The 27,291-nt window shown below is 35.1% G+C and overlaps 1 protein-coding gene across 1 annotated transcript in view; it reads left to right on the forward strand.

Moving 5' to 3' along the window:
• The window catches only part of ROBO2 (roundabout guidance receptor 2), a 608,353-nt gene that overhangs the window by 440,067 nt on the left and 140,995 nt on the right, over nt 1-27,291 (forward strand). The window contains exon 5 of the mRNA XM_077765658.1: nt 5,991-6,129. Within this exon, the coding sequence (XP_077621784.1) occupies nt 5,991-6,129 (139 nt within the window). The remainder of the gene's footprint in view (nt 1-5,990; nt 6,130-27,291) is intronic.

Raw genomic sequence — 27,291 nt, forward strand, 5'->3', positions numbered from 1 at the left:
CACAAAAAAAAAAAAAAAAAAAAAAAAAAAAAATTAACACAGCCAGAATTTACTTAATCACATTCAGACAGACTGATCATTACCATCCAGTCTGTTATGGAAGGGCACGATAATTCACATTCAGTAGCTATCATAACCCTACCCCTCATGCATACCCAGTTAAATAAAAAGAGACATACTAGGGTGAGCCATCTGACTTCCCAGGTTAATAGACACTATAGGGTGGCAAGTACTTCCAGGTCAGCTGAAGTTAAGATAAGGTTTACAAGCAGTGGTTATGTCTACTGGCCTTTTGTTGCATACCTTTGGTCTTCTAGGACCTAAAGGACTTACCTATGTAATTATTGCTATAACACCACTTTCATAATGTCAAGCAAAGTTTATTTTAAAAATTGTTAAGATCATGCTAGTAATAACTACCATGACACAGCCATTGCCATTTTTATACCCATATTCAATGCAGTCGAAAAGAGAAATTTGTTCACTGGGGATTTAATTTCCTTCATTGTAGCATGTGAATAAGAAACTTAAGAGATATGGTGCAATCCCATTTCAGATTTATTGTAATTTGTATTAAATTGAACATTTTGTTTTCTGAATATTATTGACATAACTACAGTGAGACTTGATGTTTAATTTTATTATAGCCACACACAGTTGGATTTTCCAGAATGCCAATTTGAAACTAAATTGACCTGACTACTTGAGAGCTGTATTTTACATAGTACCACATTGCCAAACAACACTCCTGTCTCAAGAGAGATTAACCTTGTAAGCAAGTTATGCAGGTGATTCAAATCCAGTTAATCTCACATAAAAAAAAATGTTAATTACATTGGCAAAGACATTGCCTCTGATCACTCCATGGCTATATAATTAGGGATCAGGCCATTCAGAGGGATTCTAATCTAATTGATAAGCAGTCAGGAAACAGCCCTTGAGATTTCTCCCCCTGTTTTCCAATATGTGATCAGACATATGGTGATAACTTGGAAAAATCAGTGACCTTATTTTACATGCCTCAAAATTAATTTTGCTCATTAGTTAGTAGTTCAGGACATTTCATATATATTTATTTGAATTGTGCAAACTTTCATGGGGTACAGACTCCTGGGGCATTAATTGGTATTGAGTGAGAATACTTACCAATTTACTTTCTAATCCTTATAACTTTACACTTATTTGCAGATCATTTTGACACAAAACAGTAAACCCCAAGGTATTTCCTTATAATTTTTGTCATTTGTGTCTGTAAGCATGTCTTTATGTTTGGCTTATAATAACAGTAGGTAAAGCCTTTAAAAATATGTTTTCTGCCTATACAGCTTCTTTAGTGTTCAATATTCATGTTTCTGATTCTCAGATTTTCTGGAAATAAGGTCTAGTTAAGGAAACTAGAAAATTATTCTTATAAAAATCTATTTCCATTTAAATAAATGTTAGGCAAACCTACAGTTTTTAACGTACTATTTTTTGTAAGCAGTTAAATGGAAGTAGAAATGATCTTATTGTAATTAGCAGAAAACAATTGGAATAATGAATCATAAAATTTAGGGATAATTACTGTAATGGGCACTATGTAAATTCCCAGAATAATACTTTAAAAGTTGTGACCAAACTCCAACGTATTAGAAAATGTCAATGTCATTTTGTTGGAAGGTGAAACCTAAGTTACTCAAGTATAAAACCCATCTTGATGTGTCCTATACGTGCAAATGACTTTTATTTGCATTGTCTATTATTTCTCTTTCCTGTCAGTTGAATTACATTATCCATCATGAGGCAATTCTAGGCTTCCAAAAATTCTATACCACATACTCTCATGTGGTTTACCTAGTTGCTAGGCAACTAGACTCTGCTTGAGGGCAGAAGGGAATATAAAAAGTTCATTGCGAAGTTGTCCACCCCTGCTGAGTTCATCAGAACAGCAGCGGGGGATCCTATATCGTCCTTCTTCTTGAATTATAAATCAGGTGCCTCCACGTGTCTCCATACAAAACAGTGGGGCTTAGAACATGTATGAAAGCCATAAAACCCTCAACGATCCTGATGGTGTCCCCTGGATAAAGAGACTTTAGTTTTAGTAACTATAGTTTCAGAATACGTCTAATGTAAAGTTTATCCATTGGATTAATTACACTCATATGTTGCAATTTTGTAGCATGTAGTATGTTAAAGTAAGCATAGAAAATCTTTTTCCTGAAAATATTCATGTGTATTTTAGTGGAACCAGTCTCACATACTGTTATACAATTTATAGTTAACATCATGTTATGAAAATTTTCCATGTTAAATGATAGATAGATAGATAGATAGATAGATAGATAGATAGAAATGGCTTTAACATTCCAATGACTTATTAATTTTGCAGTGTATGAATTTGTCACATATTTTTCTAAAACACCCATTTTCTAATACTGCCAGCATTACTGCATTGATCCTATGTAGTTCTTATTTTTTATTGCAATTATCAATTATCAAAATTGTTATTCTGTTCTCCAATACTCACACTTTTCTATCTTTTTCTTATTGATTACTAATGTTGGCTTGTCTGTCTTGTTCCTGATTTTAATAGATGTGATTTTATCATTACTTTAAAGTTTATTTATTTATTTTGAGAAAGACAGAAAGAGTGTAAGTGGGGTAAGGGCAGAGAAATAAGGAGAATCTCAGGCAAACTCCATGCTATCAGCACAGAGCCCATGTGGGGCTCAAATTCACAAAACTATGAGATCATGACCTGAGATGAAATCAACAGTCCAACGCTTAACTGACTGAGCCACCCAGGTGCCCCTAGCATACTACTTTTAAAAAGAAGTTTTGATTTAATTTCTGATAAAATATCTTCACCATGCTAAGAAGTTTCTTTTGGTTCCTCTTTTTTCTTTTCTTTTTTTGAAATTCAAGAGCTTTTCTATATCTAGATATTATCATGTTTATTTTTTCTTTTCCCTTCTCTTTTGCAACCAGCCTCCTTTATCTTGTTAATTAAGAATTCATTTAACTTCAAGTAACAGAAACCTGATCACCAATGGCTTAAGCATAATGTGTTCATTTTTCTAATGTCTGACATTTCTGTGATGAAAAGATCTATGCACACATAATACATACATACCCCATATCCATGCTCTACCTGCCAGTCTGTTCCAATCTACTAAATGGAACCTTGAGAATCTTTATAGATTTTTCATCTTCAACATCCACTTCTGATTAATCACCCAGTTTTTATATCTCTTCATTCTGCCCCTTTTCCATATCCATAGAACCACCGTATCAGTAGAAGCTGAAGATTTCTTACCAAATCCATTTAACCTAATTCACTGCTTCATGTTTTCCTTCTAGTTCGTCTTTCACAGATTGGCCAACACAATCTTTTTCACATGTTTATTTAAAATGTTGCTTCTTTTCTTAAAGTACTTCAGCATCTCTCTATCACTCAGGGCAAAGCTCATATTCCTTGACATGGCCTGCAAGGCCCTTCATGGTCTTGCCATTCACTATCTGACTGGCTTCATCTCCTACCATTCATTTTTTCCTTTTTTTTTAATTTTAAAAAATTTTTTCTAAGTGTTTATTTTTGAGAGAGAGAGAGACAGAGCACAAGCAGGGAAGAGGCAGAGAGTGGGGGAGACACAGAATCTGAAGTGGGCTTCAGGCTTTCAGCTGTCAGCACAGAGCCCGACGTGGAACTTGAAATCAAACCGTGAGATCATGCCCTGAGCTAAAATTGAATGCTTGACCAACTGAGCCACCCAGGCGCCCCATCCCACCACTTTTCTGATGAAACCAAGCTGCTGGCTGTTCACCAGCTACCAAGCTCAAAGCCCGACATAGGAAAAGTTGTATTACTTGTGCTAAATGAAAGAGTGGAGGAGGGGATGACTTCTGTCCCTATAGTAGGTTAGAGTACAACACACCCATTAAAACCAAAGAGGGCAGGAAGAGTCCACTGACAGATTATTTCTCAATCTCATATCAACAATGGTTTAGTTCTCTTTTAACATTGAGTATTGTAGTTTTTAGGTGAACTGGATGAGTATCCTTAAGCGATTGCAAAGAAAAAAGTGAATCCTGCTTTCTATGCCAATGATTCATTTTTGCTACTATCATTCTAAGCACTCATATGAGGATGCTGTACTGATCCTGTTGCATATTTGCTACCAGAAACAATAGCTCACTATCAACTACCCAGCACTAAAATAATTGTTTGCGGCATGTAGTGTCCAAGGTTCAAAAGAATAATACTAAATCACTGCATCCAACATGCGGATTTGTTCTATCTTTGGGCGGAGGGTGAGGTGGGGAACACTTAGCTGTTAATTGATTCTGACTTCCTAAAACCTAATTAGGAGCAACTTTTTGTTTTCCTTCCAAGTTTTTATGGATTATTTCTAAATTCTTCGTATAAAAAACCTCTCAATGAAAAGTTCTGTTTACCTGTTTTATGGCTTAGGGTTTTGGGGTCTTAGAGTGCAGATACTTAATATTTAATATGCAGGTCACTGTTTTAGAGAAAATTTTGATCCCAACTGTCAACTTCACTAGGGGGAGATGGAGTTGTCTTCCTGCTGAATGCCAGTGATTGTTGACTTTAATGCAATAAAATATGTCTATTGCAACTTACCCATTTATTTTATAGATATAGATCTTATTTAGTCAATAAAATTATATATTTCCACCCTATACTCTTAAATATACTACTTGAAGTGATTTACTTTCTTAAATAATAATTTAGTTTCTTTAAAATTTCTTTAAATATTTTTTGCTAAATATATTTCAACTTTTGTGCTACTATTGACATTTTTAAATTGGGTTTGAAACTAAAGTCATAAGTGACTAAATATGACCATATGGCCAGATAAATTGTGTTAATTCCCAATGGCTTTCATCTTTATTTTCCTTGACTTTTCTCTCTACTTCAATAAGTAGAACTATTGGACTGCTTATGATATGGAGACATGTGCTAATGAAATCTTAAATGGTAATGTTTTCGGTATCAGGCCATTATCAAAAAGGAAAGAAACTAGACAAGGAATTCAGGTGTTTACAAATTTGTAAAACTACTGTCCGCTTTATATGTCTTTTAGATGGTAAAATTTTCAAGACAGGGATTTATTTTTTCCTAGCTTTATTTAGAGGAGTGGAAAATTGCAGATTAAGGGTGATAGGTGCAAATTAACAACAAAAAATCAAGGATGGGAAAGCTAAACCTGAACACTAGAGAAACATAGAAACATAAAAGTTAAGTAAAGAAAAGATGGGTAAATATCTGAAACACTGAGGAGAAGATAATTGACTTGGCCTTAGAAAATTATGTATGATAGTAAATAGTTTACAAAAGTTAATAATAATGGTGTTTTGTTTAAGAAAACAATCATATTGACAGCTTTTTAAAGAAAAAATAAATCAGGTTGCTAGCTTTCCATACATGAGGTGAAACCATACATGGAAGTATTGAGTCCTTATGAAATGATAGCCTAAGTGGGAAAATTTAAATAACACCATGTGTGAGAGCATAACTTTTTGTGTGTATTTTCTCTAGCATTCTTTTTTGTTTGTTTTTTATCTTATTTCCAGCTATTTAGTGCTACCATTCTTGATGGAACATTAATATTAGTTTTCTTTTTGATATTTTCCATCAGTTTCAACTTTTAATTTTCCCACTCAGCCATTGTGGTAGATTAAAGTAATCATTTTTATCTCTTTCCATGGTTCTGTGGAATTCACTGTTCAAATTTTTTATGATAGGATTTTACACAGTTCGGGAATCCACTGAAGAACCAATTTTTTCCCCAATATATTATATGATCTTAGATACAAACCATAGCTACTTCTCTGTTCCAAAAGATTTTATTTTATTCAATAGCATTGGATTAATTAGGTCTTATCAAGATAGAGTTGAGATACAGAGTATTTTCTATAATGTACTTAAAACATGTCCAACACTGATTTCATTTTACCATTGTTGCCTTTTTTTTTTTCTTTCTAAGAACGACCCACATTTCTCAGGAGGCCAATTAACCAGGTGGTGCTAGAGGAAGAAGCCGTAGAATTTCGTTGTCAGGTCCAGGGAGATCCTCAACCAACTGTGCGGTGGAAAAAGGATGATGCAGACTTGCCAAGAGGAAGGTAAGAACATCATACAGATGGAAAATCGTTAGATAACCAGTGAATAATTAGAAGGGGGGAAAAAAAGACATTACTGATTGTACCATCAGACATTCATAGCTTGGTGTAGTATTTTCAGGGATAGGATTTTTACGCCTATACCATATGTACGCCATGTACCTGCTGTTTAATATACGGAGGTCCTACAAGCTTTTAATCACTCTTTTGTTGAGTTTTCATATAAATGCCTGATGCTCCACTCCATCTACTGTCCCCAAATATCAAAGATTCCTGAGGTGGCCCCTCCTAAGTCTGCCGTTCTGCTCCTAGTGAACTCTTGACTATCTATCCTAATTCCTCCAACTACTGCTCTGTTGCCATGATACTTCAGCCCACCTTGGATACTGTCTGCCTTCCTAGTGACATCCAGCATCAGTCCCTGAAGGCTGCTGAGTATAGCTGACTTTAAGGCCTGGAGTAAAGGAGAGGTTTTGTCCAACACAACACTGAAATGGCAGCATGTACTGGACATCACCATCCTCATACAGAATTTCTCACTTAAGGACTGCCTGTCACTTTCTCACTTTCCATCTCTTCATGAAGACCTTTTCCTCCATCTACTCTTCCTGTCACCAAACCCCCTAACCCAGTCACTCAGCTTTCTAGGTAAGTCCAAACATGCTTGTTATCCTTTTATAAAAATACATTTAACATTTTTGCTGTCCAAATTTTCCCAAGAACTTGGCCTTTATGACCAAATAAATCATTTAAGTGTTTTTTTCCCCTCCATATAATGAGCAAATCTAGATTAGTTTTGCCTTCCTCCTAGCCTTACCTTCTGAAACTGTGGCCATCAAACCAACTACAGTCATCATCTAAATGAGATATGACATTCTGCCTTTTTTGTAATATTTTTCTAAAAAGAAAGAAATTTGGTTTCATTCAACTGACTGAAATTAAACATGCTTTCACAGACATCAATTTCCTTTTATCTGCTTTCACCAGCAACTGCTGTAGATTCTTTCCTGAATTTATGCATTCATTTCAAAATCTTGATTTATTTATCCCTGTGTCTGATACTATATTTTCTAAAGTCATAAAATCAACAGCACTGGCCTCAAATGAACCAAACGTCTTTAACAGTCAATGGGACATTCTTTGCAATCTACAGAAATAAAACAAGTAAAATGTTTAATCTGAGTAACTTTTTAGCCTGTACTGTAAGGAAAGTTACCTCTATGTCACTTTGCCATTAGACATCAGGTTTTAAAGGAGTGTTGTTACAGGGGTTTGTAAATGTGAGGTTCCTCAAGTCTTCTCAATGGAGAAGTAGGTTAAAATGGAAGAAGAGTTTTCGGGCTGAGAACAGTTAATATGTAATTTTAAAATATTGATGTGAGATTGAGAGATGAATTATACAGTAAAATATAGCCTAGAGTAGATAAAGGTTAATTTTCAATTAGTTTGAGTAAATAGTGTTGTCCATTAAACAAACAAAAACTTTTAGAATATTTTCAGAATTATAGAAAAGTTACGAAGATAATATGGAGAATTTCCATATGTCTGATATTCAGTTTTCCTTATTATTATTAACATTTTACATTACTAGGAAACATTTATTACTCCAAATGAACAAAACGGTAATACATAATGATTATAGTTCATACATAATTTTGCTTTTCACCTTTTTTATTTTCATTAATGTCTTCCTTCTGCTCCAGAATCCAATTGAGGCTATTTATGTAGTTAGATATTATAGAATATTGCATTTGATTGTCATGTTTCCCCAGTCTTTCATTTTTTTTTTTTTTACCTTGACAGCCTTAAGGGCTATCGGCCAGGTACCTGAAACTGGGATTTGTTTCATGTTTTCTCATGGTTAGACTGGATTTGTGGGGTGTTAGCAAGAAAGCCACAGAGAATGCCCTTGTTGTCATGTGATGTCTGAAGTTAATGATGTCTAACATCCCTCATGATTCTGCAATTTTTAATCATTAAACAAGATCCAGTTTACAAAAGTTTCAAAAATAGAAAGTGGTAATGGTGTGCTTCATTTTAATGGCTCTATGTCTTTGAATCATGGTAAAATAAAATCAAATCAAGCCCAGTTTAATTTGTTCCCCGATTTCTCTAGGAGGTTAGGTCATAAGCCTGACAACTTTAGTTGCTATAATATTCTCCAATCTTACCAAATTCATTTGCTTCAAAGTTCAAATAATACATAAAAATCAAACAAAACTATTAATACTATGTGCTTAGGATGGATGATATAAAGACCTCTGAAGGGAAGGTTGAGATTTTGAGAAATCTTACTTCCATTAACTTTCTTTAAAACATTTTCATAGGTTTCCGGCCTCTTCATTCTTCCATTACTGGCATGATACCACTACAGTGCTTTGTGTGGCCAGCTAGATATTTTTAAAGTATTAAGCAAATGGAAATGCTGTATCAGCTTTAAATTGCATGTTAGAAAGGCTTAAAGTAAGGATCAGTGCAATATAGAAATTGAGGTCAATATTTTTATCATGATAGAAGCCATGTACTGTTTCATGAATTCTCCATCTTTAAGTGGTATTTCAAAGAAGCTTATTCATTCTTAGATTTGTAGGCATTAGCATAAGCTTCACTTATGCATAATAAGGGGGAAATAGACCTCTTTACTTGGTGAGGAATAACAGTAATGACTTTTAACCAACCATAGCCTAAATCAACAACATTGATTCTATTATATTATTTAAGTCTCAGACTAGGGAGATGGCCATTGTTCTTGTGTAAGCAATTGTGTGAAGTGGTGTGGAGGATGACATTTCTTTGGCTTAACATTTAATGCAATTTGAATAAGGTTTGTGTAGTGGTTCATGCTTAACACATTTATAGTAAAGGTTTGTAGGGCAGCTGCATAGCCTGTAATTACTATGTAAGTAATATGTGACTGTTTTTCTTTTGGAGACAAGAAAAGCTTTTCAATTCAAGTTTAAATTTATGAAATGCTGTGATAGCTATTTAACCTTTAAGCACAGAAGATATCTGTGCCAAACTTGCAGTAACCAGAGATGAATTAAGGGAGTGTTTTTTTTTTTCCCTTTACTGGGAAGATATATTTTTTAGTAGTACTCATATACCTCTTTTTTTTTTTATTTAGCCTTTAAACTCCTAACCTTTCTCAGTACTTATCTTTAATAAAATTAAAAGGTACCCTTGATGAGTTGTATTAAAGATATTTTTTTGATTAGATGAGTGTCTGGTGAGGCTCTTCCTAAGAAGAGCAGACCCTAATGCCCACCTAGGGAGAAGTTGTTTATTTGACTATTTTCCATATAACAAAGGGACAAAATAGGAAGGAGACTTTATTTTATATATGCAACTGTCAAAATGTTCATTGCTTGCAGAAACTTTTGAAGATACTACCATTTCACAAATGAAAGTTCTAGGAAGTAAAACGAAGTCACTGCTTTTGTTTGTGACTGCATCAAGAATCAATATATTTTTTTCCAGAGAGTCTCATTATGTATATACTCAAATAAAGGAACACCAACTCATCCATTAGGGACAGCAATTTTACACACCAATATAAAAATGAAGTGGGCAGAGGGAACAAAATGGTAGATAAGGGAAAGAGGGGAAAGACTTTTTTGTTTATAATGATTATTTATTTTAAAATTTATTTATTTTTGAGAGAGAGAGAGAGAGGGAGAGAACAAGATGGGGTGGGGCAGAGAGAGAGACAGAGAGACAGAGAGAAAATCCCAAGCAGGCTCCATGCTCTACTCTGAGCCTAGTGCAAGAGTACTACCTTGCAAGTACAACCCTGAGATCATGACCTTCGCTGCAATCAAGAGTTGAACACTTACCTGACTGAGCTACCCAGGTGCCTGTATAATGATTATTATTATTTTTAATGCCAGTTTTGTTAAAGCATAATTTCAATTGTTAAGGTACACTTTCAGATTTACCTACGTTTATTAAGTGCCTCCTATATTTTTAATGCTCATTAGTCTGTTAAAAAATATATTTAAACAAGATTAATATACTGTTATTGTTTATTTTTTATTTTATGTTAACCAGATGGGTGATATATAAAAGTATTTACATACTGAATATATTAAAGAAACTCAGATCTAAAATACTCCTAATTTCTTCCTCGGGTAGTACATCTTTTTCACAGGCAAACCTAGATTAATACTCCCTTGATGACCAGGTGCCTTCACTGCATCTTTCCATAAAGTATCTTATGTGATAAAAGTTGCCAGTATTTATAATACTGTGATGATATTTCATCTGTGCTATGCCCCATCTTACCATAGGGATAGTGTATATTTTTGTCATACCAAAATAAAAAATAAATATAATATGCATATATATTCTGAAGCTTTATGAAAAATACTGTGTTCTAATGTAAAAAAGAAATAGAACATAATAAATTCACAATAGAAAAAATAAAAATTAAATTAAAATATACCAACACTACAATATTCTGTTCAACCTGAGTGAGGAGAATAAAAATATCTCTTCTCAGAAACTAGTTAAGAAGTAGTATGATTAACCTAATTGTAATTTCTTATCTGGGCTTGTCAGTACAGATTGTGTGTCAGTTAATTATTCCCAGTATTTTAAAGAATTGTAAATGGGAGAGTTAGCATCCTTTACCATTCATATAATTTTTAGTTATATCAGTATATGGTTAGCTCCATGATTTTTTCATTTCCTTTTTATTTACTTTATGAACCAACTCTAAAGTGACACTAACTTTCTTAATAAAGATCTAGAGTACAGAAAGGAACGTTCATAATCGCTTGTCGGAGCAAAAAGGAAATAAAATATGCCATTTACATTCTTATGTATGCCTGAAAATTCTAAATGTGGTTGATGGCTTGCACATAGTAGATATAATTCATGAATATTTCATAAAAATAGAAAAAGGATTAGAGAATAAGAGTTGCAAGATATATGGTGGAAAATTCTATCAATTTTCTTGAAGCCACTGACAAATTCCTTTCTCTGAAGTGCAAGTCTATTTTAAGAGAGATTTTTTAGAGTTCTTAGTTCCATGAAATGTGAGATTCACATAAATACATGAATCCTTAAGAAAAGAAACTGAATAGAACCACTTATAATTCTCTTTTTTTGTGGCGTTTTTTACACTAAGTGGCTCTTTTCACTTAGCCCTGGAAAATGTTCTTACATTAATTGTTTTGAAGCTCCATTGTTTAGAGAATGTGCTTCTGTGATGCGGAGATGCTGAACAGGTGCTCCGCCATCCTGCTGAGGAGATGGGCCTTCTTCACATACAGCGTGCGCTTCAAGGACGTGTGGTAATTTGGGTTCCTGACAAATAACCACGCTGATTGGTAGGCTGGTCAAGATTAGTCAATTAAAAAAAATTTTTAAGAACAGAAAGACCTGAGAGCAGGAGAAAAACAATGTATAGAAACATTGTTTGTGACACCTGAAATGTGAATTGGTCCCTAAGGCTCAGAAATATAAAGAAATGTGTTAATGAATACTCTATGATTTTTTAGCTATATTGATGCCTTTACCATATCTGTCTGGAAAAAAATAGAACTACATGGATAATTACAGGGAGATCTTTTAATGTAGCAACGAATCACATGAAGAATATTGAGGTCATCGTCAGAGATGTTAAACTTTAGGCTTGTTGTGACACTGTTCAACCATTTAATCAGCTTAGTTATACTACCACGTTCTGGAAATGATGTTTGACAGATTTCCCTACCACTAACTAGGAGTGTGACCTTGAAGAAGATATTTAAACTCTTTGTGTTTTACATTCTGAAGAAATGGACCAGCAATGCAGTGGGACTAATGACTAACCTACACTTTGACTCATTCGTACAGGGTGAATAATCATGCCATCCGTTCTAACTCAAAGGGTTATGAAAATGATATAACTCTTTTAAAGCACTGTAAATAGTATACACTGGATACACTTAACAAGAGCTCCAATTTTTAAACTCATCTGGTTGGTGGCATTTATTAGCTATAGAAAACTACAAGGAAAACATAGTAAAGGTGAAAAATATAGAGTATACAATTTCTATGGATACTCAGTTTCTTTGGCCAATCAATTTCTATAGAAACATAAAATCTTACTGATTTAATAGATACCATTTTTGCTTTTAAATCATATATTTATTATTAATATTATTACTAATATATTTTAATATACTATTATTTATAAAGAATATTTATATTATTTATTTATTATTTATAAATTTTGTCAGGCAGNCTGCCAGTTTGCCAAGTCTGAAAGTTACCCCCAATTTTTCTCCCTCTCAAAGACTGTACATGGTCCACGTATTTTACTGTAGCCCTAGTGCAAGAAGATATCTGGGTTGGGACTTTCAAATTTCACACATTATATCATATAATTTGTGTGTTAATAATAAGAAAAGTCACTGCGTAAAAAGATTATGTAACAATAAAAGCAAGTAATTTTGAAGGACTATTTGTCATGCACTCTTACTTTGCATATGTTAATTATACTAATTTAAATAGTGTTCTAGAATAATATGACTCCTCATTTGAGAGATATAGAATCAGAAGCTTAAGTAACTTGCTTCCAAAGTCACACATTAATACATGTTAGAGCTAGGACTTGATTTAGAACCTATCAAGTATAAAACATGTACTTTAAATTAAAGGGCTTTGTAATTATGTGATTATTAATTGTTTATGGACTTGAGTCACTGACAAATTCTATATTTGATAAAATTTTAGATAATCAGAAATGCTATATTATGAATAACTTTATAGTAATGTTAAGTGTAATTTTCAGGCCAATTTCATAAGCCACACATAAAGTGTCTTCGTGTTTTGAAAATCTATATTTGGACCATGTCAAGGTTACCTTCTTGGAAGCAGAAGATATAGATTTTGTTTACAAACAGGATTAATTAGCAACTTTCAAAGGGATGCCCAAATGGTACTCTCTGTGTTTTCATCAAATAGGTGCTAATAGTTGCTGTTAACACAAAACTAATTGCCACCTAGGTTGAGGCCTGCAAGTTACCTCATCCTGTGACCACACTGGCCCATCTGTTGAGAATCTCAGCTCAGGGACAATGCAGGAACTGGCATCCAATTTGGGTTCTGGCCAGTGGTCAGCTAACAAGCTGGGACACACTTGGAATGTGAAATGCCTCGAAGTCAAAGATGTCCATTAACTGACAGCTCTTGTGTTGTGTCAGAGCAGAGCCAAGACCAGGTGCCAGTTTGTAGAGCAAAAGGATCTGCCTGAGTGCCACCTGTCATTGGCATGTGGGTGTTGTCCAACATGGGAGCCAGGGAAGGTTTGTTTCTTCCGTCAAAGTATGGCATGTTAGAGAATTCCCTAGGCAGAGATCAGGACTAGGGCAACATTTCACTTAGCCTAAGTCATAGGACAAGCCAAGGGTCACCAAGAGATAGTCTTTGTATCAAGCCACAGGAGGATATATCAGATATTTACCATAGGAGACACACTATCTAGTACCTAGATTATTACCTCAGCTGTATACAAAATATAAGAAGGAGAATGTTGGGGCACCTGGTGGTGGCTCAGTCGAGCATCTGACTCTTGGTTTCAGCTCAGGTCATGATCTCGCGGTTGAGAACAAACCCCATATTGAGATCAACATCCACAGTGAGGAGCCTGCTTAGGATTCTCTCTCTCCCTCTCCCTCTCAAAATAAATTAAAAAAAAAAAAAAAAGAGGGGTTCCTGGGTGGCTCCGTTGATTAAGCATCCAACTCTTGGTTTTGATTCATAGTCATGATCTCATGGTTTGTGAGTTGAGCCCTGCGTTGGGCTCCATGCTGAAATCACAGAGTCTGCTTAGGATTCTCTGTCTCCCTCTCTCTGCCCCTCTCCAGCTCTCTCTATCAAAACAAATAAATAAATTAAAAAAAAAATAAGAAAGAGAAAGTTGTTTAATTGACTATATTAACACAAAGCCTTGCCTTCATATGACAGTTTGTGGTTAGAATCACTTAGATGATTTTTAATCACCCAGGGGTTTTTCTTAAGATATGCGTCTGATTGATTTTTGCTGTTGCTGTTCTTAATAAGTTGTAATTGCAATGTGGGCCTACAAGGTAAAGTTGCATTTAGGAGATTAACAATCTTATCCCAGCTCTGCCAAAATGCATCATGCTGTTTTAAATCATTAGCATAATATTTTGAGTACTAGAGTCTACACCTGCAAATGTGTAAGTTGTATTTGATGGCTTCTTTGGTGCCTTTAAATTCTGAAATGGTATGATTCTGTGAATGGCAATAACTCAAAACACTTTAAATAGTATAGCACATTTTTATAGGAGGAAGAAAAAACCCAGAAATTTGAAATGGATGGGCCTAATGAAGAAAAGTAAACTTACTCATAAAACCATTTATCACTGACAACTACTTTTTATTCATGTTTTGCATATATTCTGTCAGATTTTTATGTACATATGGACATTTTTTTAATTTAAAATTGCCTTTGACCCTGAATGCTTACTTAGGTTTTTTTTTTTAATAGGAAAAGTCTAATATTCATTCAAAAGGGTTGTTTTTATCGCATTTTCCTTTCCTGTAAATATAATATTAATAGATATATTTACATCATGTTATTCTATGCCATACCTATTCTAGGCATTTTACATTAAGACATTTATCCTTATGGCAACCTTATGATATAAATACTATTATTATTCCCACGTAGCAAATAAAAACATGAGACACAGAGAGGGTAAGTAAGATGAAGTCAGTTATCAAGTAAGGTATCTAGGATGACTGGCTTCAAGGCCCACACTTTTAAAAATGGGTGGGAACCATTTTTTTTTTCCATTCTCCATTGGGATTAAAGATGAGGAAAAGGCAGCTTGGAAAATGCTTGCCTAATAGACGTTCACAAAATATATCTGTGTAATTAAAGTACATATTAATGATTTTATAACTTTTATCATAGTGGCACTTATCAGTACTATATAATCCATTATATTGGATAATGGATATCAGTACTATATTATGCAATATAATGGATTATATAGTAATCCATAAGTTTGCATCATTTAAAAAATTATCATTATTTTCCACAGCCCACTGAAACAGAATTTAAAACAATCCTGTGTTGATCATCACAGAATATTTTATTTTAACATATTCTTGAATTCTTATTACTGTATCTGGAAATAAAGATGAAGTCACTGGAAATACAAATGAAGCTAAAAAAATGCTTGCTAAGAGAATTATAGTATAGGTATATAAATCTAGAACTATGAATTTTTCTAGAGCATGATAATGTAATTTCTCTTTTCATCTGCATTGTCTAATGACACTTAGGCAATGGTTAAGTTTACTAAAAGAGCATTATTTTATATTTTCTTGATAATATTTGCTTATTAACAGTTCAATAGGCAGTTGTGAGTTGGTGGACAAGACTGATTGCTAAAGATTTTTTTATGCTTATTTATTTATTTATTTATTTGTTTATTTTTGAAAGGGAGAGAGAGAGGGCACATGTGTTGGGGAGGGGCATAGAAAGAGGGAGGGAGAGAACCCCAAGCAGGTTCCACAATGTCAGCACAGAACCCAGTCCAGGGTTCTCACAAACTGTGAGATCATGACCTGAGCCAAAGTCAAGAGTCAGCATAACCGACTGAGCCACCCAGGCAACCCTGACAGAAATGAGTCTTTCTAGACTTTGTATTTCCTCAAGTTTAGGGCTATCGTCATCATCATTATTATTATCATTATCATTAGTATTCTTTCTTATAATGGTCCTTCTGGAAAAGTTGTTGTTCAACCCAGTTATTCAAATCAACTGGTATGAATTGAAAGAGAAAGAGGGAAAAAAAGAAACAAAGAATAACTTGAGACCTAGTATCGTGATAACATGGTGAATGAGAGTTATGTCTTCGTTAGTGTGTGAAGGAGATACAATTGCCACAGAGACAAAAAACAAATGCTTTCGAAGCATTGTAAGAACATACCCTACTCCACAGAATAGAGTCAATTATTGCAGAAATCTACTTTAGTTGGTACATAGCATCAACTCATTGGAGCTTCATTCTCAAAGGACATATTTAGGCATGGGGGCTACTTAGTAGTGGGACACAGTGAACCCTTGCCAAGAAATTAAAGTACTAGAAGTCTCTTCTGGGAAGTGATTCATCATATAAATCTATAGGATAGATCCATGAAAAGATCTCAGTGTGGAAATGGCACTTCCTTTAATAAAAGATACATTTGGTGGAAACTATAAATACTTCATCCATTTAACCATCCATTAAAAATGTTGAAAAGTTTTGTTCAACATTTATACCACAAATAATAGAAGCAAAAAAGTCAATCAGAACTCTTCCCTGTATTTGAAGAATTCTATAGAGGGAAACAAAATATCTTTATCCTTACTATGAACACAATTTACAGCAAGATGGCAATTCTCTCTAAGGAATAATAAACATTTCTAATGTGGACTAAAGATACATTTCAAAAATTCAAAAAGAATCATACATATTCATTGAACATTTTTAGTGTTGATAGTGCAACTGATTTAAAAAGATGAGTTTGTTCTCAGTGATTTGAGGAGAGGGTATGAGATATGTGTAATATTAATTATTAATAAAGCAAAGTACATAAAAAAATATGATGTACCAGACTCTTTAAAGTTGTAGAAAGGAAAAGCTGCTTAAGTCCCATGTGATGTTAGAGATGGGTCTAGAAAGGAGAATAGAATTCTCATAAGTGGAGCTGCAAAGACCATTCCAAGAGATAGAAGCTGGATGAAAAACCTTTGGTGGCAGAAAGAATACACCAACAATTAGTGATTCCGTTTGCCTGGAGTGGAGTGGAGTAGCACTTAAGGCCAACAAGGTTAGTTGAGGCTTTATTATGAAAGCCTCTAATTCCAAGTGAAGTGTTTGTCCTGAACACACTATGAAATGGGGATTCTCTGGAGCATATTCAATAGAAATATATCTTTGTCTCTATCTTTAAAAAACTGATTCTCAAATTTTATGTAGGGTAGTTTGGAGTAGAGAATGTTCGGAAGTAGGCATACCTGGTAAGAAGGTGTTTTAAAGGTAGTTAGGGGATAGTTATTTCCTGTAAACATAAAAATAGCAATATAAAAAAAATTTTTTTTGTTTTGTTTTGGTTTTTGTTTTGTTTTATTTTGTTTTTTTTTTCCCCCTTAAAGAGATAGATTCTATATCAGGATTCTCGGGGAAAGATGGGATAAAATTAATACTGAGGTTTACGAGTTGGGTGCCTGGATAAGAGTATTGTCTTTAGTAAATACAGATGTCAAAAATTTGTTTAACCTAACTATTATTTTTAATCACATGATAATATTAGAAGTCACTGAATTCAGGCTGGAATTGTTTGTAAGATCTGGCAGTACTTTCTCTGAGTGAAGGAGAAAAAAAATTGTCCAATCAAATATAATGTCATCTGTGGGAAATGATTTCTAATGTCAGAGATGTTAGGTTAGAAGAAATGTGTATCTTCAAATTGCTTGAGGGAACAATAGCCAATTTTTCAAGTACCTTACATGTAGACAACTCATTTGAGCTTCACGGTTTCTTTACGAAATGAGTGTTTTTATCATTCTTATGCTACAAAGGAGGAATCTGAAGGGCAAATTCAGGTGTTAGAGATTTGAACCCAGGTAGACACCTTAGCCTTCAAGTCCACTCTCTAAACTACTACACTGAAATAATCCTTTTTTTTTAAGATTTTGTGCTTAAGTATTCTCTTCACTCAATATAGGGCCCCAACTCCCAACCTGGAAAGATCAAAAGTCTATATGGACTGAGCCATGTCTATATGGACATGCTATATGGACTGAGCCAGCGGAGTGCCTCTAAAACAATTTATCTTTATAAGAAATTGTATTAAAATAATAAAAAGTACTGTATTTTTGGGGCGCCTGGGTGGCTTAGTCGGTTAAGCTTCTGACTTTTGCTTAGGTCATGATCTCCCGGTTCGTGGGTTCGAGCCCTGCGTCGGGCCCTGTGCTGACTGCCAGCTCAGAGCCTGGAGCCTGTTTTAGAGTCTGTGACTCCCTCTCTCTCTGACCCTCCCCTGCTCACACTATCTCTCTCTCTCTCTCCTAGAAATAAGTAAAACATTAAAAAATTTTTTTTTTTAAAAAGTACTGTATTTTTTTGAGGGCCCACTGGTTTTATGCTAGGTGTTTGTACAGTTATAATCTTCCCAATAGCAGCCTTGAAGTATGAATCACCTCCCCCTCTTTTTTAAAATGTATTTATTTATTTTTGAGGGGGAGAGACAGAGACAGAGAGACAGAGACAAAGAACAAGCGGGGGAGGAGCAGAGAGACAGCCAGATACAGAATCCGAAGCAGGCTCCAGGCTCTGAGTTGTGAGCACAGAGCCCAGTGCAGGTCTCCAACTTAAGAACCCTGAGATCACGACCTGAACTGAAGTCAACTGCTTAACCAAACTGAGCCATCCAGGCACCCCAGGAATCCCCTCTTTAACAGTGCATGAAAATGAAGCTTAGGGACAATGAGCACAATGTTCAAGGTCACAGGACCTGAGGGATGCAAAACGGAATGCAAACCCCCAGGCCTCCCTGACATGAAAGCTTGCATTCATTTCCCTTTTTGGACCTTAAATACACTTGATTCCATTTTTTTTTCTTTCTTTCTTTTTTTTTTACTCAATAGCCATTGTGTGTGTGTGTGTGTGTGTGTGTGTGTGTGTAGCACACAGTGTGTTGTTGTTTCTTGTTGTTACTGTTGTTTTGTATTTCTGTGTATCTAAGTGAAAACAGTGTTAGTCTCGTTATTGTAATTGTCTATGCCTCTGTCTTCCACCTCCCCTTCCCATATTTATCTTCATTCTCAAATATTCAGGTCTGTATCTGATATGTGGTGCCCACCAGATCCACAGTTAGTGCGGCGCAGTGGTTCTTCACCAGGGCCAGTTCAGCCTCTCCTGGTCCCAGACAGACATTTGGCAAAGTCAGGAGATGTTTTTCTTTGCCACATTTGGGGACTTAGGTGCTACTGACTTCTGGTGGGGAGAGGCTAAGACTGCTGCCAAGCGGCTGACTATACACAGGACAAGTCCCACAATAAAGAATAATCTGGCCCAAAATGTCACTGGTGCTGTGGTCGAGAAATGCTGATCTAGTAGAAAAGATGAACTAGGCATTGCTTACCCGAATGCTATTTTACATGCATTTTATTTTTGTTTTTAATGTTAGGGCAAACATAATAGAATATTGTTCAAAGAAACAGACTTCAGAGTCGTTTCTTATTGCCTTAGCTATGAAGGTTATACCAACCAAATAGACAAGTAATGCCATGCCAGGACTTGACATACATATGTCATCACTGATGCAGGAAAGTCCTTTGGTTCACTAATGACCGGAGATGGATGTATATTCTTGCATATTTTCCAAAGTATGTGAGGCATGAAATGTTTCTTTATATTTCTTATTCACTAAATAGTTGCTGAATTGATAAAACTAGTTAAGAGTAGCTTAATTAGAGAAGTATCTGAAACTTCTATTTTCAACTATATCTACCAATCTCCACATTATGTGACACACTTAATGATGACAAGTGCCCCTATGTAACTGTTTTGAATTCCTGAATTATTTGAGAAGCACATTTCATGAGAAGGTTTTGTGGGCAGAAGTAAAGAGGAGAGAGCGCCCTCTGAAGGCTCCATAGTACAACCTAAAGTGATAATGCAGAAAACCCCTGCCCCACCTCAGCTAATGCTCACTTTGAACACTTCAGTCTTCTTGAAGGTTGCCCAGTAAGGATCACAAGGCCACCAAGTAGACGGCACATTCAAAGATATATTTCACTCTGAACTTGCAGTCCCTTATTGCACAGAGTTCATTCGCAACTCAGAAGAGTTCAAGAAGCTGTCTGTCAGAAACATATGGTCGAAGCTATGAGTATTATGGATTGTTGTGGGTTTAATCCCCAAAGTCTTTCTTCTAAATGAATTTAAAGTGGAGATTAATTTTTAACCCAACACACAATTATGAACTAGATCCACTTTTCCTAACCTGATGTTACATTTCTTAGTCCTATTGTAAAACCAAATTGTCTTGAATGAATTTAAGCCAGTAATGAGTTCTAAATTAAAGGATAATTTAACCTGCCTACACCACTTTATTTGTTCTAAAATGCTTTCCTTAATTGTGATGTATTTGCAATTTTTACCATAAATTTTCGTGTTCTAATTAGTTAAACAAACATATGGAAATAATACTACTAAGTTTTAAAAGCATTTAAACTAATGCGTTTAAGGAATTGGAGATATTATTTTATTTGAATAAATCACAAGGATGGTTGCATAGTAAGGATAGTGATAATAGTTCAATATTCCTTTCTGCTATTATGAACCAAATGAAATTCTAATATCTCTAGAATGGTTTGAATTTGATCTTACATGACTGTGGCAGAAAGTAGTACATGATGTATACACAAACATAACACACACACGCACACAAGTAATCTCTAAATTTTTAAGGACTTTAAATTTGGTGAAAATCAGTATAACTAAAAGATGATATTAACGTTGTCTGCAGTTTTGAAACAATAATATAATTATCACTGGTAGGTCAGTGCCCTATCTGCAGATATTATGAAAGAAAGAAAGAAAAAAAGAAAGAAAGAAAGAAAGAAAGAAAGAAAGAAAGAAAGAAAGAAAGAAAGAAAGAGAAGGAGAGAGAGAAAGAGGGAGAGAGAGAGAGAGAGACAGAAAGAAAGAAAGAAAGAAAGAAAGAAAGAAAGAAAGAGAAGGAGAGAGAGAAAGAGGGAGAGAGAGAGAGAGAGCCAGAAAGAAAGAAAGAAAGAAAGAAAGAAAGAAAGAAAGAAAGAAAGAAAGAAAGAAAGAGGAAGGAAGGAAGGAAGGAAGAAAGGAAGGAAGGAAGGAAGGAAGGAAGGAAGGAAAGAAGGAAGAAAACCTAGATCAATTAAAATAAAAATTCTATTATCAGGCAAATAGTGAAATATCATATTAATAATAAAAAAACATTTCTATTTTTAAGATTGTAAAGTTAGCCCATTAATGTTAATGTTTGGTATAATGAAAGATTATCAGTGATAAAATATATTTTATCATATAATTTTTATCTTAAAGATAATTTTTATTTCTTAAACTTTTTGGACCTCACTTTGTTTTACTGCTGTATGCTGAACTTGAGTTTTTTGTTTGTTTCATCTAGGCAACAGGCTAAATCACAGAATAACTAAGTATCTCCTTTCAACTATGGATTGCTCTGGGGCCCTTGTACTGTGTTGTTAATTATGGTGTTAGTCAATGATTTGGAGAAAAGGAACACAGAACATGCTTTGAGATAAAAACTATGAGCAGAAGATACAATTTAAATAAATTCAGTCAAAATTCAGGGGACTGAAAACAAAGTGATTTTAAATGCTCAGAATGTGTCCTGTGTTGTCCACAGTCTCTCTGTTATACAGAATTGGCATTTTTTATCAGTGATGTTGGTATTGGTGAAAAAGTAGAACCTTCCTCTTCCTGTGTATGTATAGCCTTAATTTAGGTTTTCATGAATAAATTGGTCTTGGCCACCTCCTATTCAATTCACTGTACTAAGCTCTGAGGATAGAACTGTGAATAAAGACATGACCATGCCTTTGTGAAGCTTAAACCCTGGAAGTGTAGATAGATATGAATACATTGATGTTGTATTAGTATAAGCAGAGGTAGTGAGGCTATAAGGAGGGAGAATTGGGGAATGGCTAGGCATGGAGAAAAGTCCAGATGTGAGGACACAGCATCTGCAGAGATGCAGTAGCAGGAGACAACTTAAGAATTCTGGAATACATTTGAGGGCTTGGCTATAAGATGGGCAATGGTACAAGATGGGACTGGAGAGGTGAGCAGAGACCAGATCAGGAAAACAAACAAAACAAAACATATTGGGCAGGTTCAGAAGTTTGGATGGACTTTTTTCTAGAGAGCCAGTTGAGGGTAAATTGAAGCATTTATAAGTCTACTCTTGGTATATAAAGAAGATGGTAGACTATTATATTAATCCATAATTGAGGCTTGCCACTTAAATGCAACACAAAGACAGTAACACAAGAAAAGTGAGGATGTGGCAAGCAACTTATGGAACATGGAAGGTAGGATAGAGGAGGAAGTGATGATGCAAAGGATTGATAAAGAGAAATGGAGGAAGAGGTTCAGTTTGTAAGCTAATTAATACAGTGGGAAACATCCAAGGTTAGGGCAGGATAAGACGTGAACTTTAGATTTCAAAGGCAGAGCCATCCCAGCAACACTGAGGATCTCCTATAAGACAATGCTAAAGAAAGATAGAGACACTTTCACTGGAGGAGGAGATATAAGTGAAGTGAGGGGCAGCCATGGAAAATCTCAGGTGACATTTACTGAGCATTTACTATCTACCAAATTCAGGTTTCAACACTCAAATGTATTAACTTGCTTAATCTTACAATGACCATAGGAATTGAGTGCTGTTAATTACTATATTTTCTAAAGAGGAAGAAATTCTAAAGTTTCCATTTGCAAACTGGGTGACATGATTCCTATTCAATGAACTAGGATTTTGGTTTGGTTTGGTTTATTTTTGTATGATGGGATAAGCAACCCATTTAAACAAATATATTTACTGGGGCGCCTGGGTGGGTCAGTCGGTTATGTGTCCGACTTCGGCTCAGGTCATGATCTCACAGTTCGTGGGTTCGAGCCCCGCGTCAGGCTCTGTGCTGACAGCCAGCTCAGAGCCTGGAGCTTGTTTCCGATTCTGTGTGTCTCTCTCTCTGACCCTCCCCTGCTCACTCTGTCTCTCTCTCACTCTCTCTCAGAAATAAACTAAAAATATAATTAAAAAGAAATATATTTACTGAGTTATTGTTTGGAACGGCAGGGAGTATCCTTCCCACACCTCTTCCTTTTCCAGACTTTCACGAACTCTCAGGAAAAAGCCAGATTCCCATTAAGACACGAGGTGAAGAGAAAAATCTGTGAGAGAGGGTAAGGAAGTTGTACAGATCAGTGAACTAGTATTTCAGAAGCCACAGAGAAAAATTTTATGGAGGCGGCTAGAAAACGCAATTTTGAGAGGTTGTATCCGAGGAGACAAAACTCACTCCAGAGGTGAAAAATGAGAGAATAAGGTAACAAGAGAAGATGGAAACAGGTGGTGACTAAGGACAACAGGCTGTGAACTTTACAGTTGTTCACAAATGTGCACCCAGAGAATTAATCCCTGGAGGCCCCATTGTCTGTCAGAGGAGTAGAAGATGGGGAGACAGGGGCACTCAAAACACGGCAGCAAACTGCCGTCATTAAAACTTGCAGGCACTTCTAGTTTGGGGTGAGCAGGATACTTCGGCCTTTCTGGAAGGGCTCAGCTGCGGTTTGGTTTAATTACTCCAGCTCCAGAGAGAGGCTCAGGTTTCAACATGGTCGGCGGTGTCAGGGAACCCCGGGAGTGTTCTTTTGGGCCTACTTATCCTGTGATCTGGAATCTGCACTTCATTAAATCAATTATAGTATTTTTATCCTAGCGTGGGTATTTTTAAACATTTTTCGTTTGCTTGTTTTCTCTCAGCTTTTCAGTTGCAGAAGGCTCTGCTCTCTCAGCTGTGCTAAAGGGGTTTTCCATCTATGGTCAGGCTGACAAGGAGGGAGCCACCTATGTCACATGGACAGCCTTTAGGGGAAGCCAAGAGAATCTCACATATTGTTGTGTTACTTAGGGCAGAGTCAGAACACCATCATATTTTAAATTTCATCTTGGCTTTCAGTAGAAGCTTCCAGAACAGAACAGCAAGTCCTCTTAGAGACCGCTTTGCCTCTTACTATTTCCCAGAAGTCTCAACTCCCACAATTTTTATTTTCTTTACTTTTTAATGAATGCTACATTAATTTTCGTTGTTTAAGAAGACATCTGCCTCACACTGGTCTTAGGTGCCCTGCCCAGAAATGCTCATGACCTGAATCCTGAAAGAATAAGTAGCCATTTCTTCCTCAAACTGCAACCCTTAGCTTGTATAATTGTAATATATAGTATTACATATTACAATTTGTATTATATTTGTAGTAGTATAATTATAGATAAAAAGGAGAATGTGACCCAAGTTGGGTGTAAAGGATAGAAAACTTGACTCAGAATCTGTTTGCCAGCTTGATAGTGACCTACTGGGCTCATTTTGGCTCCCAGACTTCAACTGCTATTTAAGAACTTGACTTGAGAATATACCGTAAGTATTAGAGAGTATGAAATTATCACCTGGGATTTAGGTTCCCTAGAGATGCTTACATGAGCTTTAATGATAGTTTCCAGTGTTGTCTGTGGAAGGATTTTGTTTGAAAAACTGTGAGCAGAAAGATTGTTTTTGGAAAATTGAGCAACTTTTTCCCTTTTATCAGCTTTCAAGAGTGAAAAAGGCACATGATTTAAATTTCTCCAAGAAAGTTTATGTTCTATGTAGGAGTGCCTCAATTTAAAGTTGTGACTTGTTAACATGTGCTTCTTTGAGTAGTTGAAAAACATCATCATGAGTTCTAAATGGCTGTATCTCCATGTCCACTGTAATCTATACAGTGCTAGCAGTTAGTTGATTAATGTGTCTTTTAATCAATGAATGACTCCATAGGATTAATGAGTAATTTTTATCCTGAAAATCCTTTTGAAAGCAGGACAATAGGCTTTGTGATATTTTTATATAAAGTCTCCATAGTTAAATTTCATTGAATTAAAAAACTGTGGAATGGCCCTTATTGTAGACATTTCTTCATTTTCTGCAAGAGTCTAAAAGGTGTAAGGTTATCTTCAGCTATTTGGATTGAGTGTAAGTATTTTGAAAATTGAAAACAAACTTTTTTTTTTTTAACTCTCGTTTAGGGAGGAAAGTCATATTTACTTACAAAGACATTTAATGTTTCCTGGTTCAATTCATAATTTTTTACCAATGGCCAACATAATGATTAATAAAGCAGATACGTAATAAAATTTTAAGTGCTAATTCAAACCATTTGTTCTAAAATTGGAGCCAGACATCTCGTAGCAAGAAGTAGTAGGTGATTTCAAAAAGTAAAGATCTTGAGAAAATAAATTTCCTCCCATAAAAAACAGAGGTGCTTTTGAAATGGGAACAGCCATTCAGGAAGTTTTATTAGTGCAGAACCCTCACATAATTCAAGAAAGGCAATGAGATGCACAGGATTTGAACTGAACCTGGTAAAATTCCACTTAGTGAAAGAAATTGTGTGGTATTTTCTTTTGTTCTTTTCTCCTCCTAAATTCTAAGGGCAACATGGAAAGCTTTAAAGGGAGGGGTCCCTAAGTTATCTGAATTATATTTACAAAAGCCAGATAATCAGGAAAATTTCCTACCCTGGAAGCTTACAATGCATCAAGGATTGCAAAGTATGAGAATGTATGCTATGTGGTTGTGTATAAAATTTTGCCAATTTTCAAAAATCTTTTTTGGTGGGGCACCTGGGTGGCTCAGTCGGTTGGGCGTTCGACTTCGGCTCAGGTCATGATCTCATGGTTTGTGGGTTCAAGCCCCGTGTCGGGCTCTGTGCTGACAGCCAGCTCAGAGCCTGGAGCCTGTTTCAGATTCTGTGTCTCCCTCTCTCTCTGACCCTCCCCTTCCCCTGCTCACACTGTCTCTCTCTCTCTCAGAAATTTAAAAAAAAAAAATTAAAAAAAATCTTTTTTGGTAACTTCAGAGTAAACTTATATTTATAGGAAATCTCCCCACTGTCCATGAAAGATATAAAAGAGATCCTTTAAATTTAGAAGTAATTTTAGAATACAATCCCCTCCTTTTTGAATATGAATAACATTTTCACTTTTGAAACACTTTTAGAATTAATCATCAAATATAAGATCACACATAAACAGAACCTTGCACATAAACTGTTGTTTTAAGTATTAAAATACATTTATTTTGTTTTGTTTATTATTTAACTGAACAGATGGTAATGGTTTTGACACAATTCAGTTTCCTTTTCCTTTTTTTAATTTGGGGGGGAAAAAAAAAACAACACAAAAACCGGAGCTTCTTTTCCCACTTTGTCACAGCTGGTTACCAATCAATCTCAATTCATGGTACAGTGATGATAGCACATGTTGTCTGGGGGCCAAATCTGATTGGGTTGCATTTTTCAACAGTGTTCCATATCGGGAAAAAAAGGTATCTTTATGGTGAGAACTGTCAGCACATGATTGTACAACTGTCATTAATCAAACCTGGCAACAATGACTGCATTTATACAAGACTGAGACTGACAGATTTCACAATCAAAATCACCCAATTTCTATTAGGATTTCCTCACCAGTATTTTCTTCCCTCTATTTCATTCTTTTCCCCCTGTTTTTGATTAAAGTCAGACAATACTTCCTACATGTTGATCATATATATTGTAACATATTTACAAAGTATCTCCTTTATACCAAAGTGTGCTTTAGTTATTTAAAACTGATTCTCAACTATTTGAAGAAGGAGGAACAAATCAAGGAAAAATTTAAGTACTTTAGATTGTTTAATTAAAGAATGATTTTAAAGTGTGTATGTATTAGTAAACACATTTATAAAGCTGTTAGGATTATAGTTGGTTTTAGAGGAATATTGAGTAAAGTATTGATAAAGTTATTTCCTGGAATTTTTGAAACTTTGAATATAGAATAACTGGTACAGAAGTGCACACCTGCCCAATGTGCACGCACATGCGGACATACACACACAAACACACACACACCAATAAAACCCATGTCAAATGGAAGGAGTGTGCCTTCTAATACACTCTGTATTAGAAGAATAAATGTACTTGCAGAAGATACTGATTCCAGTCTCTTTACAACTCAAGACAACAATCTCAGAATCTTCTATAAAATGATGTTTGGAAATAGGCGATATTTACTAAGTCCTTTATTGTGAAACCATGTATTAAACTCTTTTGTAGACTATAAAGATCTGTAAATGTAAGGAGTTGTTTTCACAGTTTTGTATATTACTCAGTCAATATTTGCATTCTAGGGAAAAATGATTATTATCTCCAATTATCCAATGTAGTAGTGAAAAGCATCAATGAGATTACTATTATGCACATCCCAACTTATCCAGAAAGAAATATAAGAAATAAGGCCACATTTATTGGACCTGTAGAAATATTTCACATCCAATTGCTTGTGATATATGTAGAT

Source organism: Crocuta crocuta, unplaced genomic scaffold (genome assembly GCF_008692635.1).
Source record: "Crocuta crocuta isolate KB4526 unplaced genomic scaffold, BGI_CrCroc_1.0 scaffold174, whole genome shotgun sequence".
In the NCBI taxonomy this organism is placed as follows: domain Eukaryota; kingdom Metazoa; phylum Chordata; class Mammalia; order Carnivora; family Hyaenidae; genus Crocuta; species Crocuta crocuta.